A 13,850-nucleotide genomic window follows, 5' to 3' on the forward strand; every position below is an offset into this window, starting at 1 on the left:
CTGCCTTGCAGCATCCTCCCCTTTACCTGCTGGACCCACCTCCAGGCTTGTTGCCGGGCTTGTGTAGTCTGTAACCCTAAATTACACACTTGTTCCTGCTTCCTGACCAAGCACACTTGCATTTCCTCCAGGGCGGTGGATATCAGCTGAAGGCCAGAGAAAAAGACATAGCAGGCATGAATTCATACTAGGGAGTGAATGGCTGAGAACCTCTTAACCCTCCTCATGTAAAGACAGGCTAGCCAGCTGAGTGTGGTGATATGTGCCTGTAACCCCCGTACAAGGACGGGCTAGCCAGGAGAACTGCCTTGAGCTCAAGGCTCACCAGGGCTTTCTAGTAAGTTCCAGGCCAGTCTGAGACTGGCTCAAAGAACAACAACAACAACAAACCATAAAATGTGTTGGCTGTGGGACTTGAAAACTGCGCTGCAGAATACAGATAGAAAGTATGGAGGCAAGAGTCTGGAGAGATGGCTCAGCAGTCCAGCGTGTGGAGTGACATTCTGAAGGATGCAAGTTTGGTTCCAGGCACCTAGAGCAACCAGTTCACAACCGCCTGTAACTCCAGCGCCATGAGATTGGGCGCCCTCTTTTGGCTTCAATAGGCACCTGCACACACACACACACACACACACACACACACACACACACACGTACACTCACAAACATAAATATTTTAAAACAGAAAGAAAATTCAGACTTTTGTCCACATTTGTGGAGTTCCCAGGCAGTTAACTGCATGCCATTTTTAGAACATAGTCAGTTGGCAAATTACTCTTTCCTGGGAAACCCAGGATGGCCACAGGGAAGCCATTCCCACATTCCCACTCTGGGGCCCCCTCTCAGGGGATGAGCTGGCCCTTTGCCAGCTTGCCTCGGAGAACCCTGCACACGGACTCCTTCACCAGCCTTTTCTAACTCCAAATGATATCTTACAAGAGTGACAAGCCTCTCTACATGCCTATAAGACGACACAAGCAGGACATGGAAGAACAAAATTACAAAGTCAACAGGGTCCATGTTCAAAGAGAGATAAGACATTCAATCGGTAAAACAAGACAGGAAGTGTCTTTGTGGTTTTGAGCTACTGTGACAAAATATCACGGGCTGGATGGCTTACTGACAAGAGAGGTTTGTTTCTCACAGTTCTGGAAATTGGGGAACCCTAGGTCAATGTACTGGTATATGCTGTCTGTCAGCTCCACTTCTTGGTTCATAGGTAATATGCCGCTGTCTGGAGTCTGTCTCATAGTGTCAGGAATACGATTCTTGGGGCCTCCGCTTACCATCCTCTAGTCACTTCCGCTACCAGTCAAGTCTCTCACTACTGTGACCAATTGCCTGATGAGTGGAGACTTAAGGAAAAACTTATCTGGGCTTACAACTCTAGGGGACGAAATGCCTACTATGGTGGGGAAGGTGTGGCAGCTTAAGCCAGAGAGAGCTAGCCACGTTGTGTGTCCACAGTCAGGGAGCAGAGACCAATGCTGGAGTTTGTCTTGGCCCACAACCATGTGATTGTCCAGCCCACATTTAGGTTGGGTCTTCCCACCTCACTTAATCAAGAAACTCCCTCGCAGACATGCTCAGAGATGTGTTTCAAAAGTGATTCTAGACCTGATCTCTGACTGACTCTGCGGGCTGCAGAGCTGGGTTGGAAAACATGGGCCACGGTACCTGGCCAAATGCTACTTTTGTTGTTGTTGTTTTGGGACAGGGTTTCTTTGTGTGACAGCTCTGGCTGTTCTAGACTCACTTTGTAGACCAGGCTGGCCCCAAAATCAGAGATCTGCCTGCCTCTGCCTCCGGAGCACTGGGATTAAAGAGTGCACCCCCATTGCCCTGCCAAACGAAACTTTTAAAATAACTGTGTTGACATATCATGCGATAACAATAGTAAAAAGAGTCAACACATTTAAAAATGGGTATGATGACACATACTGTGATCCTGTCATCCAAGAGGCCGAGGCAAGGGGATCGTTGTGAGTCTGGGCCAGCCTAGGCTACTTAGCAAGTTCAGGGTCAGATGTGATGCAGGCAGGGATTGGGAAGGATTCACCCAGGTGATGTCAGCTCCACAGCATGCTATGTAACCTCTGCCTATACAGAACCATGAATAATTTCTGCCTACTGGCAGGACTATTGTCTGCAGTGATATGGATTAGTTATTGTGAAATTACTCTCAGTGCGTATTGTACCACGGAGCAGTTAAATGCAGAAGTAAATTATGAATAATGGAGACAGACTTTTCATTACTAGGGAAGGAGTAGTACACGTGGAGAAATGGAAAGCGGTTAGCCTGTGGTGTGAGACAGGAATCAGAAAGATTGGAAGGAAATTCCCAGTACAGGCATCCTGTGACTACTTACGTAAAATCTGCTTGTTTGGAAATATGCCCTGGAGGCTTTAGAAGCACAGGGGCATCACACTGACAATTGTTTCAAAAATGGCTCAGGAGGAAAAATAATTGGGGGGGGGGAGAAAGAAAAGGATCAGAGAGGATCGTGGGGAAATACGAACAAAGTACATTATCTGAAAGCATATTTTTTTAAAAGTTGGAGGAGATAGAATGAAATGATGCAATGAAAATGTTCTCAAGTGAGGACTCTAGAGGTTAAAATTATTTTTTTTCCAAGACAGTGTTTCTCTTATGTAGCCCAGGCTATCCTCAAGCTCAAGAGATTCGCCTGCTTCCAGAGTTCTAGGAGGTATGCCATCCCTGCCCAGCTAGATAAAGGGTTTTGAAAACTTGTTCTCACCACTCTCCTGGGAAGCCTTACTTTATTGCCCAGGCTGGCCTGCTACTTGCTGTATAGACCAGACTGGCCTCCAGTTTAAAGATCCTTCTGCCTTTGCTTTGCAAGAGCTGGAATAACAGGTGTGTACCAGAACACCTGGCCTTAAATGATTTAAAAATAAATAGATAGGCCTGGTGGCTCATACTGTAATTCCAGGGCTTGGAAGTCAGAGACAGGCCCCTTGGTCACCTTCTGCTGTTACAGTGAGTTCAAGGCCAGCCTGGCCCACGCAAGACCCTCCCAAAACAAACAGTTTTGTTAACTGGGTAAGGGCAGTTTGGCTGGGTAAGGACACCACGTATGAACCTTGTTATGATAGCTGCGACGAGGATAATTAGAGCAGTACGCACAAGGCAACAGGAGCGCAGAAGGCTTGGGGGTTGGGCAGGAGGAAGGGTACAGAGATGTGGGGCATGGGGTCCTTAACTTCCAAGGATGAGAGGATGGCGACAAAGTAGTGGCATCCCCTGGTCTCACTGTCCACGGTACCTGAAGCACCCAGGCATCCATGAAGGTATATGTTGGGGGGCAGGGATCAGGAGATCCTGGGTGCTGGCGCTTCCCCTCCTAAGGCTCCTGGGGGTACAAGTTCTAGGCTCTTAGTTCCCCAAAGACATAAGGCTACCCTAGGCCCCACTCTGTGGGGCGCAGCCCTGCTTCCTGACAGCTGGTGAGGCCACAACAGTGGCGGAGACCAACCAAGAAGGGAAAGTCCAGCGGGTGATGTGTCAAGCCGCGGACACGGCTGACTTATTTGTACCCGGTGGTTAAATTACTCGGGCTCAAGCCACGGGCCACTGAGCATCTCCGACAGGTGGCCCCGTGACCCTGCACCGCCCACGAGGAGCGGGCCGCGGCGCCCCCGCGAGGGCCGGCGGGAAACGGCGACGATGGGGGGCGGCTGTCTGGCACTACATCGCCCCCTTGTTACAGTTCACCCTGAGAGCCGTAATCGGCGCCACACCGCGCGAGTACTGTGAAATGGGAGGGGCCACGCCTCCAGGGGAGGAGCTAGGACAGATGGGCGGGAACTCTGGGGGAGAGGGGCGGGGTCAGCGGGACTTGCGTGCCTGGGTGAGGTGCGTCGGCGCGAGGCGCATGCGCGCTGGAACCGCCGTGGGCCGTGGAGGGAGGCGTAGGGGCCTGTCCCGGTGAAGATGGTGGGATGGAACCGTCGGGGCCGGGCGGGGGAGGAGAAGGGAGGTCTTGATCCCTGGGGAGGGACGGATGTGGGAGGGATGGTTGCGGCGGAAGCAGAGGGGACCTCGGGGGCGGGATGTCTCCTGGGAACGACTGCGGCCTTTCCGGTTGCTCCCCGGGGAGAAGAGGCAAACCCTGAGTTCCGGGGGAGGACCCTATTCACTCACCGGAGAGGAGACTGGCTGGCGTCTGCACCGGTCGAGCCCGAAGTGCAAGTTGCTAAGAGCAACCAGCTAGCATGTCTGGCGAGACCGAGTTTGCGTGGGATATTCCGGTTTTAGAACCGAAGCGTCCTAGGCCCCGTGCCGTGACTCTACGATCCCTCCCTACACACTTCAGTGTCACTAACCACACTGGACTAGGATGAGCTGGGCATGGGAGGCCTTCTGACCTTCCACTCTGTCTTTATTAGGGTGAAGGCGCCCTCCACAGCCCTTTGCCAGACATGTCTGTCCTTAGAAAAACTTAAGTGGGGAAATAGCAGCTGGAGATTTCTCCTGTAAAAAGGTAGGTAGACTACAGGGGGCCACGGTTTTGCTTTTGTTTTCAAGCTGTAAAACTAAAGTTTCGGCCCAGATGTGTGGTAATGAGGATGGCCTACACTCTCAACTTAGTCTATAGAGACCTTTTTAGCCTGTGCCGCCACCCTCCTGAGCTCCAGGATTCAGATGTTAAGTGAACACAGTCGTTAGCTTAAACATCAAAGTCAGTTGTTAATAAACTGAAAAATACAGAAACCCTGTCTTGAGAAAACACTAACCAACCAACCAAACAAACAAACCAAAAAACTGAAAAGCCCTCAGTTAGTTAGAAAACACAGACTGGCTGGACAGAAATCATCGTCTTTTTTCTTTGCTGACTCTAAAAGCCTCATGGTGGAACATCTCCTTGGTGTTCAGTGGAAGGATGAAAGCGCCACATAGGGACATGAAGGGAAAAGGCCCCTCACCGGCACTGTGAGTCTGGCGTCTCAGAGGTTAGTCATCGCAGGGCTTCCCCAGTGTTTTGTGCCTGACATGATAAGCTTAAGGGCCTGAGGTGTATGTTGCCAACCTTCAGTTAAAGTACAGATTCGGGCGCTTAGGTTGCTTTTCTGTTTATTATTATTGAGTATCCCTGAGTAACACTGGAAGGGATGAGTTGCTCATGTGGCCAGAGTGAGTCAACTCAGAATATTGTGATCATTGACAGAGGATGACTTTGGACATCAAGCTAGGCCTTTTTTTTTTTGTCGTGGTTTTTACTGTTTTTGAGACAATCCCCTTCCTCTGTCTCCCGAATGCTAGGTTTACAGGTGTCCCTAGCATGCCCAACCTACCAATAGCTTTTAAGGTGGAAGCAACAGGTTCTATAGGAGATGGTAGATTTAATTACTTCCCTTTTAATTCCTGATTACTCTTCCCCAGTAAAGTGATTGGATATGGGGAAACTTCTCTTCAGTGTGATTTTTGAATACACTAGCAACAGGTCATTTATTCTCAAGAGAAATGAGATGTATTTTAAGAACAGGAAGTCCTTGGTATGTATGAGTAAAATGTTCTCTGTCTTCTTGTGTGTGTGTGTGTGTGTGTGTGTCTTCCTTCTCTTTTGGCAGATGCAGATCCTACGGCACTCTGAGCACACATTGAAAACAGCTCTACTCTCAAAGAACCCAGTGCTTGTGTCAGAGTATGAGCAGTTAGCTGCTGGGGAGCAGCGTTTAATGAATGAAGCCTTCCAGCCATCCAGTAATCTGTTTGGACCCATTACTGTGCATTCACGGTCAGATTGGATCAGCTCCCATCCTGAGGTGCCCCAAGACTTCGAAGAGTTTTTCAGTAATCCCTGTAGAAAGGAACCCTCTCCAGAGAAACACATTATCTATATACAGCCCATTGGTATGTGCTGGGAATATGAGGGCTTGGGCTTAACTCTCCTGTGCTGTCTTTGCTAGAGATACTTTGAGAATTGGGCCGGTGACCTAATTCAATCGAGCAATTTTAATGCCCCTCCCCCCTTCCACCTATAGTGCTAGGAGTTGAATCCAGGGCTCTGTGCATGCTAGGTATTATATGTGACAATTAAAAATATTGTGTGTATGGTGTGGGAAGGGCCACACATGCTATATTGAGAACATGGCAAAGAAAAGCTTTTGTAGAGTTGGTCCTCTGTTTCCGGTGAGATTGTCAGGTTTGTACAGCAAGCACCTTTCCCTGCTGAGCCATCTTGTTGGCCATGTGAATGATAGCTATTGACACCAGTCCATTGGTAGGAGTTTGTAGCCAGTTTGTAGCCAAACTGACTTAACAGTGAAATTCTTATCTTTTGGCTTCCAGTTGTTGTCAATGACTGATTAAGACGTACTTAGGTTTTAGAGTGGATTCTGTTTCCAATTCCAGACAGTTTAAGTGTGAAGAATTATTTCTGTCATTTTAAAATCTGTCTTAATCCCTCACCCCTCCCCTATCCTGTAGGCTCTCTAGGCAACACCAGAATTATCAGTGAAGAGTATATGAAATGGCTCAAGGGCTACTGTGAAGCATATTTCTATGGTTTGACAGTGAAGTTCTTAGAACCAGTTTCAGTCTCTGCAACAAAGTGTCCCTTTAGAGTGAATGAGCACACAAAAAACCTACAAATTCATGCAGGTAAGTGAAGCACCTTTGCAAGTAGAATATAGCAGAAAGGACATATGTATGCAATATATGTTAAATACGAATTCTTTTTAAATAGGGCGTATCCTAGCATTCTTGAAAAAGAAGAAACCCAGAGATGCCTTCTGCATTGTGGGGATTACAATGATCGATCTTTACCCACGGGACTCCTGGAATTTCGTCTTTGGACAGGCCTCTCTGACAGATGGTATTCCTTTTTGATACTGTTTTGATATTGTTCAGCTTGAGAGTCTTTGGAGATATTCAATATTTAGAAACTGGTATTTTCAGTGGATGCTATGCATGCCGTAGTGGGAAGTGTGCTTTGAAAGACTGATGAAGGATGAGGCCATGTACTCCCTACCTGACCTTGAAGGAAAAATACTTCCCTCACAGTTATTTGGAGATAGTTTGTGTAACAGTTCCTGTTTTTAAGTAGTGCTTGAGATGCCTGGTACATACACAGGCATCAACTCAGCAGACGGGGAGCCTAAGCCATGTGTCAGTAAGACAAACAGCTTATGGAGATTTGAGCTATTATTAACGTATGTAAACTTCTTGCTAATTCTGTGTGTGTGCGCGCGCGCGCTCACACGTGCATGAGCATGCATGCAGAGTAGACGTCATTGAACCCAGGCTTGATTCAAGGTAAGTGCTCTGCTACTAAATTACATGCATCCCTAGTCCTTGGTGGTTGATGTTGTACTTTTGATCTAGCACAGATAGAATAGCCACATATCAGTATACAAGTACATATTTTCTTTTTCAATCTGTACATGGCTTTATTTATTTATTTTTTTCCTTAAGAAAACTTAGGGTGTAGCTCAGTGGTAGAATGCTTGCCTAGAAAGCCGTCTTTGGACTGCATGTGGTAGCATAGCCCTATAATTGGAGCACTTGGGAGGTGGAGGCAAGAGGATCAGGAGTTTAAGGGGAGCCTCAACTACCTAGTGAGTTTAAGGTCACCTGGGTTACAGATACCCTGTTCAAACAGTCCAAACAAACATAAACAACAACAGAAAGAAAATAAAGTTCTTGCTGGGCATAGGGGCACATGCCTGTGAGTTCTGGGGAGGCAGAGGAAGGAAGATCATAAGTTTGAAGCCAGCCTGAGCTGTATAGCATAATTACCCATCAGGAAGGAAGGAAGGAGAGAGAGAGACAACAAAGGAAAGGAAGCCACCCTAAACCTTGACTGGGGACATAATAAACTGTAACTCATTAGAAACTGCGTGACAATACTAGAAAGTGGGTCAGTTTCTTTTTCTTTTCTCTTTTGTCCCCATTTCTCTATTTTCTTTTCCCCTAGCTTTTGCTCTTTTTTTTTTTTTTTTTTTGTCTAACTTGACACACACACACACACACACACGATCAAAGGCAGGCTGGGAAGAAGGAGACCAGTAAACTGGGGAGTGGGCCTTAGCATCCTAGGGATGGGGGAGTGAGAGCCAAGGGCTGGAGAGAGCTAGAGAGGGCTGGAGAGGGCTGGCGTCTGGAGCAGGGGCTTCCCCTGACAGATGTTTATGTTATAGGTGGGCTGGGCTAGATCTTCATCCTTAGAGCGCCATCCCTCCAGCTCCTTCATCAATCACTGGAACTCTGAGCATGCCCTTCTGCAGTCTTGGGTTACTGTCTTGCTGTGGGTTTTTATCAAATGTCCCTTTTTATTAACATGAAAGAAATGAAAACATTAAAAACAAATGCAACACAATTTATTCATTGACCTAAATACCACTAATTAATTAATTTTTTTTGCATTTGAGGGGAGTGGGTCAGGAAACATTACCCAGGCTGTTCCTATGTGAATGGTTTTTTTTGGGGGGGGGGGTGCTTTCCATTTGAAACATATTACATGACATATGTCAGGGTAGCCGTTGATCTGACATAAAATGAATTTATTTTACCACAAGTGGCCTGGTTTTCTTCAAAGACTTTATTTTTCAACAGAGAAGCATAAATTATTTTGGCTGAAGGGATCGCATGAAGTAGGCTCACACTTGTTGGATCAAAGCGGGTCATCATTAGATTTGCTTTCTCTTTTAGAAGACTCTTTCCCTAAATTTCAAGTATCAGACTGCACTTCCTGAGGGCAACCAAGTTGAATTGGACAGAATTACTATGAGTTTCCTTACTTACAAATAAAAGTTTCATGAGCCTGCTAGTAGCAGGCTTGCCTGGCCTGGCTAGGGCCTGACTTTCCTCCCTAGCACACAAACCGAAACAAGCACCCATGAGGTGAGACCACTGCTTTGTGGGTTTGAGTGTCTGGGCCAGAGCCCTAACAACCAATACACACCAGCTCATTAACAGTGACATGATGGTGAGTAGCCCCTAGGCCAGGAGTTAGGAGTCTGAATGCTACCCATTCAGGCACAGTGGGCGGGCACACCTCTGCTGTCTCACACAGGAAGTCAGTTGCAAGGGTTAACCTGGTCAGCTGTCACCAGCCTCTTGAGAGAGTTGTGCTGTTCTTTTAAAAGGAAGTGGGGGTGGGGAAGAGGCTCTTCTCTCTAAAGAGAGAGTCTGCTTTAGGAAAAGTCAAAAGTGTGAGGCAGAGGTCTATCCTTGTGCTCCTAATGCCCAAATTGTGACTGCCTGTCATGTCACTGTTTTGGCTCTTTTGGAGAACTTGACTTAGACTATCTCTGAGTGAAGGTTTATTTTGTTGTTGTTGTTTTTGTTTTTTTTTTTTCCTAAGACAGGATTTCTCTGTGTAGCCTTGGGTATTTTGGACGCTTTACAGACCAGGCTGGGCTCGAACTCACAGATACCCACCTGCTTCTGCCTGTTTGAGTGCTGGGATTACAGGTGTGCACCCTCATACTCTGCTTCATGAGGATTATTTTTGAGGAGCAATTCTGTGAAACTTAGAATTTCTCTGGAATTTAACCATCCTTTGATTTTTCTTAACATGTTTTTATTAGCATATCTTTAAATTTTTTTAAATTTATTTACCTTATTTTATGTGTATTGGTGTTTTGCCTGCATGTATGTCTGTCTGAGAGTGTCAGATCTTGGAGTTACGGACAGTTGTGAGCTGCCATGTAAGTGCTGGGATTTGAACCCTTGTCCTCTGGAAGTGCCCTTAAGTGCTGAGCCATCTCTCCAGCCCCCTTATTAGCATATTTTAATTATATGTAATAGTGGGGTTCATTATGACTTTTTCACACATGTATGTAATGTACTTAGACTGTATTCACCTCCACAGCCTCTTCCTCTCTCAGGTGCCCCACCCACTCCTATTGATTCCTTTCTTCTTCTCAGATAGTTCCCCTTCTACTCTGCCACCAGTGTGTGTGTGTGTGGGGGGGGTGATGTAAAAAGGTTTACATATGGTTACTTAAAGGAGCATGAATGAGGGGTCATTAAAGGAGCACAAGCACCTCAGCTATGGCCACTCCAGTGAGGAAGATGTCTTTTCCCTCCCGCAGGTCCTTGGGAGAGGCCTGGACCTGGGCCCCCTCCCTGTGTTGAATTCTCTAGGGCAGGGGAAACTAATTGGCGAGTAGAGATCTTGACGGGGAAGCCCGGAACCAAAGTTCTTTGTGTCAGCAAATCTCTTAGGTATTTCCAGTGGTTCCAGGGGAATCAGTCCAGATGTGCAGGGGCTAAGCGGATGTCTGAGCAGACTTGCCCGGTCTTCCCCTGGTGTTTCTTACCAGGTGATTGATTGCCTGTCCTCTCTCTGTAGGTGTGGGGATATTCAGCTTTGCCAGGTATGGCAAGGACTTCCACAATTCGAAGTACGAAGGCCAAGTGAAGACTGCACAGCGAACATCTTCCAATGACTATTCCATTTTTGATAACTATTACAGTCCTGAGATCACTAGTATTTTGCTGTTGCGATCCTGTAAGGTAAGTTGCTTAGAAAAATATTCCTTTTTTTTTTTTATTCTTTAGCCTGAAGTTTTACTTTCTCCAGGATTATTTGTAGGTGCTCAAGAGGTACTCTTCGTGGAAATATGTGTTCCAAATATGTTTGAAGGGCCTCCTGTGTGCTCATTAGCATGCAATCAAGCCCCTTCTCCAAGATCTACTGGATCTGTCTCTGGGGTGAAGGGTCCTAAAGTCTGAGCTGTTAGGACCCTAATGGCCTAAAAGCAAACTTACTGTCATCCTACCTCAGCCTCCCGAGTACAGGGACAACAGCCATGTGCCACCACATTTTGACAGTCACAAGTAAAAAGTCATTAAACTGTCATCTAGTGGGTAGAACCCACTCGTGAAGGTTCCCACACATGGAATCAGCCAGCCAACACATCAGTTGCCCCAAAGGGGAAACCCTGGTCCAAGGGAAGTAATGAAACGACCATTGCTACGTATAGAACACCTGGGCAGAAGATGGTGGTAATGGTGTTGGTTCCTGTAAATCTGTTTCTTGGATTAAAAAAAAAAAAGCCTGTTGTGTAATTGCTGATGGTGGTGCCATAAAGAAGTGACATAAATGTCTTTCAGACTTTAACCCATGAGATTGGACACATTTTTGGACTGCGACACTGCCAGTGGCTTGCGTGCTTGATGCAAGGCTCCAATCACTTGGAGGAGTCTGACCGGCGCCCTCTAAACCTTTGCCCTATCTGCTTACGCAAGCTGCAGTATGCTATCGGCTTCAATATTGTAGAGAGATACAAAGTAAGTGGGACGGGTGCAAAGATGGGGGAAGTGGGAAGTCGCAAACGGGGGTTTCTGTTAGGTCTTCGAGAGCTATGATTTATCAGAGGAAATCAGGTAAAGATAAGCAGGAAACTGTGGTTTAAAAAAATGTAAAGAGGACAGGCAAGACGGCTTGCTGCCTTCCCACGAAAGCATGAGGACCAGATTGTGGGTCCCTAGGATCCATGTAAGTGCTCCTCTATAATCCTGGTGCATGGGATATGGAGAGAGAGATTCCCAGAAGCAGACTGGCTAGCCAGACCAGCCAGCTTTGGTTCCAGAGACAAAAACCCTGCTTCATTGTATAAGGAAAGCAAACACCTGAGGTCAACCTTGGGCCTACACATCGAACACACATACTATCTTAAAAACAAACAAACCAGAAACAAAACAAAACATGCAGAGAAATACCCCTTTTAAATCCTTCAATTTAGGGTGGAGAAGACAACTCTGTCACTAAAGGTGCTCGTCCCCCAACCCACAGCCCCCACAGTGCGAAAACAGGATTCAAATCCCTGGAGCTCTCAGTGGAAGGAGAAAACTGACTTCTGCAAATTGTCCTTTGACCTCTACACTCACGCCATGGCACACATCCCTCCCTCTCAGCAATGTAAATAAAAAGCTCTCTCACACCTTTAATCCCAACACTCAGGAAGCTGAGGAAGAAGGATTGTCCTTAATTTGAAGCCAGCCTGGGTTGCACATGAGTTTAGGACAGCCTGGGCTCTAAGTTGAGACCCCATTTCAAAAGGAACAAAAAAGAAACTTCATTTTGGGGCTGAAGCGTTGGTGCACCCGTTACGAGTGCCTGCTGCTCTTGCAGAGGACCTGAGTTTGGCTCCCAGCATCCATATGGTGGCTTACAATCACATATGATTCCAGTTCCAAGGGATCCAACATCCTCATGAACTCAAGAGGGCCCCAGACATACATGTGGTGTTGTAGACAGAACATTTTTAAAGATAAGAAAGAAGCTTCCATCTGACAGTGACTGCCTTAAAAAAAAGATTTGTCTGTGTGAAGTTACAAGCATTTGTGAATCACCTGATGTAGGTGCTGGGGCCGAAACTCAGGTCCTCTGATAGAGCAGTAAGTGCTCTTAACTACCAAACCACCTCTCCATTCTGGATAGGGTCTGTCTTACAGTTCAATGAAAAACAGGAAAAGAAATTTCTCTGTCTCTTGTCCAGTTAGGTCAAGAGGCATTGACTCTACAGAGCAGAATATGTACTGATTTGTGTGGCAGAGTTCGTTTACATAAGCCTGCAACTGTGGCTGTATTTTGCCTAGTAGGTACTGACAGGAGTCTGTTAGAAAAGAGTGGGTGTCTTTGAGGAGGAGGAGAGAAGACTCCTGCTGTCCTTATGCACACGTGTCAGTATACATCCCCGTTACTGACGGTCTGCCTGCTCATACAGGAGTAGCACCTGACTGCCTCCATCCATGTCTTCACATACTTAGGTCTGCCCTTGCCTTTGGGCATCTGTGTTTATGTGTACATACACATTATGCCAAAAGCACAATACAGTGCCTTAGGGGTATTAAGCAAATTGAGAAAAGAAATTATAATTATCTTCTTGTCATCCTAAAATGTCTAAGAATTAGTATAGGTCTTTATTTTTTTTTATTTTTTGAGGTAGGGTGGGGTTTCATACAAGCCAGTATGGCATTCACTATGTAACTCAAGGTTAGCTATGAACTTGTAGCAGTCCTCCTGGCTTGTCCTTTTTGATTGTTAGGCTAATGGACTCGAGGAACCCAGCTCTTGTACACTTTGGTCCATCGTTTCTGTCCTCTGGTTTTGGTCTGTGCTGTTTCGCTGGGTGTCACTCATGTCTTGTACTCATAATCCACTCCTCCAAATGCAGCCTCTTCATGGGGGACACAAACCGCAGATTTAGAAAACCTGACTCCAGTGTCAATTATCTTCTGCCTGAGATCGTTTTCCTGTACTAGTTTTGTTTTGTTTTGAGACAAGGTTTCTCTGTGTAGCCCTGTTGTTAAAATGCAGTGTTTGTGTTTTTCAAGGCACTGGTGAGGTGGATTGATGAGGACTCCAGCGATGCATCAAGAGCAGCTTTGAAAAATAGTTCTGACCATGTGAATTTGGAGAAACCTGTGGAAGCCTTTAAGGAGTGGAGAGAATGGATAGCAAGATGCATTGATGTTATTGAAAAATAAGGACTTGTAGACAGGAGTAACAGAAATAAAGTCGGGCACACTAGGCATTTGTGGGTAGAGTGCTTCATTGGAATAAACATCTGCTGAGAGTATGCTGACACCAGGTGACAGATTAGAATTTCTCCGAAGCCCCTGGACCAGAATAAGGTTTCACTAAGAATAACGAAACCTCTCTCACTTGCTGGTCTGTGGCAGTGAGCCCATCATTTCCATGCTTCAAATAGGATTAGATGAAGCTAGAGGGTAAATAAATACTTTAAAAATCACTCTGTGTGGCCCTAGGAGTGAATCAACACTTTCCAGGGCTGCTTTTGCGTTAAGGGAGGGCCTGTCCCTTTTGAGACACCAGGGCTACAAGCTTGCACAGCCTGGCATCCTTGCTGCC

General features: G+C 46.4%; 1 protein-coding gene across 4 annotated transcripts; it reads left to right on the forward strand.

Moving 5' to 3' along the window:
* The first annotated feature begins 3,860 nt into the window (after window positions 1-3,860).
* Window positions 3,861-13,512, forward strand: Amz2 (archaelysin family metallopeptidase 2). 4 transcript variants are annotated; one of them, XM_055592532.1, is made up of 8 exons: window positions 3,861-3,877; window positions 4,411-4,505; window positions 5,593-5,875; window positions 6,452-6,625; window positions 6,711-6,839; window positions 10,323-10,486; window positions 11,087-11,263; window positions 13,313-13,512. In XM_055592532.1, the coding sequence occupies exons 3-8, from the start codon at window positions 5,593-5,595 to the stop codon at window positions 13,463-13,465; spliced, it is 1,080 nt and encodes a 359-aa protein (XP_055448507.1). In that variant the 5' UTR covers window positions 3,861-3,877; window positions 4,411-4,505; the 3' UTR covers window positions 13,466-13,512. The 4 variants fall into 4 exon arrangements, with proteins under 4 accessions (XP_055448507.1, XP_055448506.1, XP_055448505.1 ...); XM_055592531.1 differs by lacking the exon at window positions 3,861-3,877 and adding an exon at window positions 3,888-3,949; XM_055592530.1 differs by lacking the exon at window positions 3,861-3,877 and adding an exon at window positions 3,936-3,958.
* The last annotated feature ends 338 nt before the right edge of the window (window positions 13,513-13,850 follow it).

This window comes from Psammomys obesus, unplaced genomic scaffold (assembly GCF_907164565.1).
Source record: "Psammomys obesus unplaced genomic scaffold, mPsaObe1.curated_primary_1811, whole genome shotgun sequence".
Classification (NCBI taxonomy): Eukaryota; Metazoa; Chordata; class Mammalia; order Rodentia; family Muridae; genus Psammomys; species Psammomys obesus.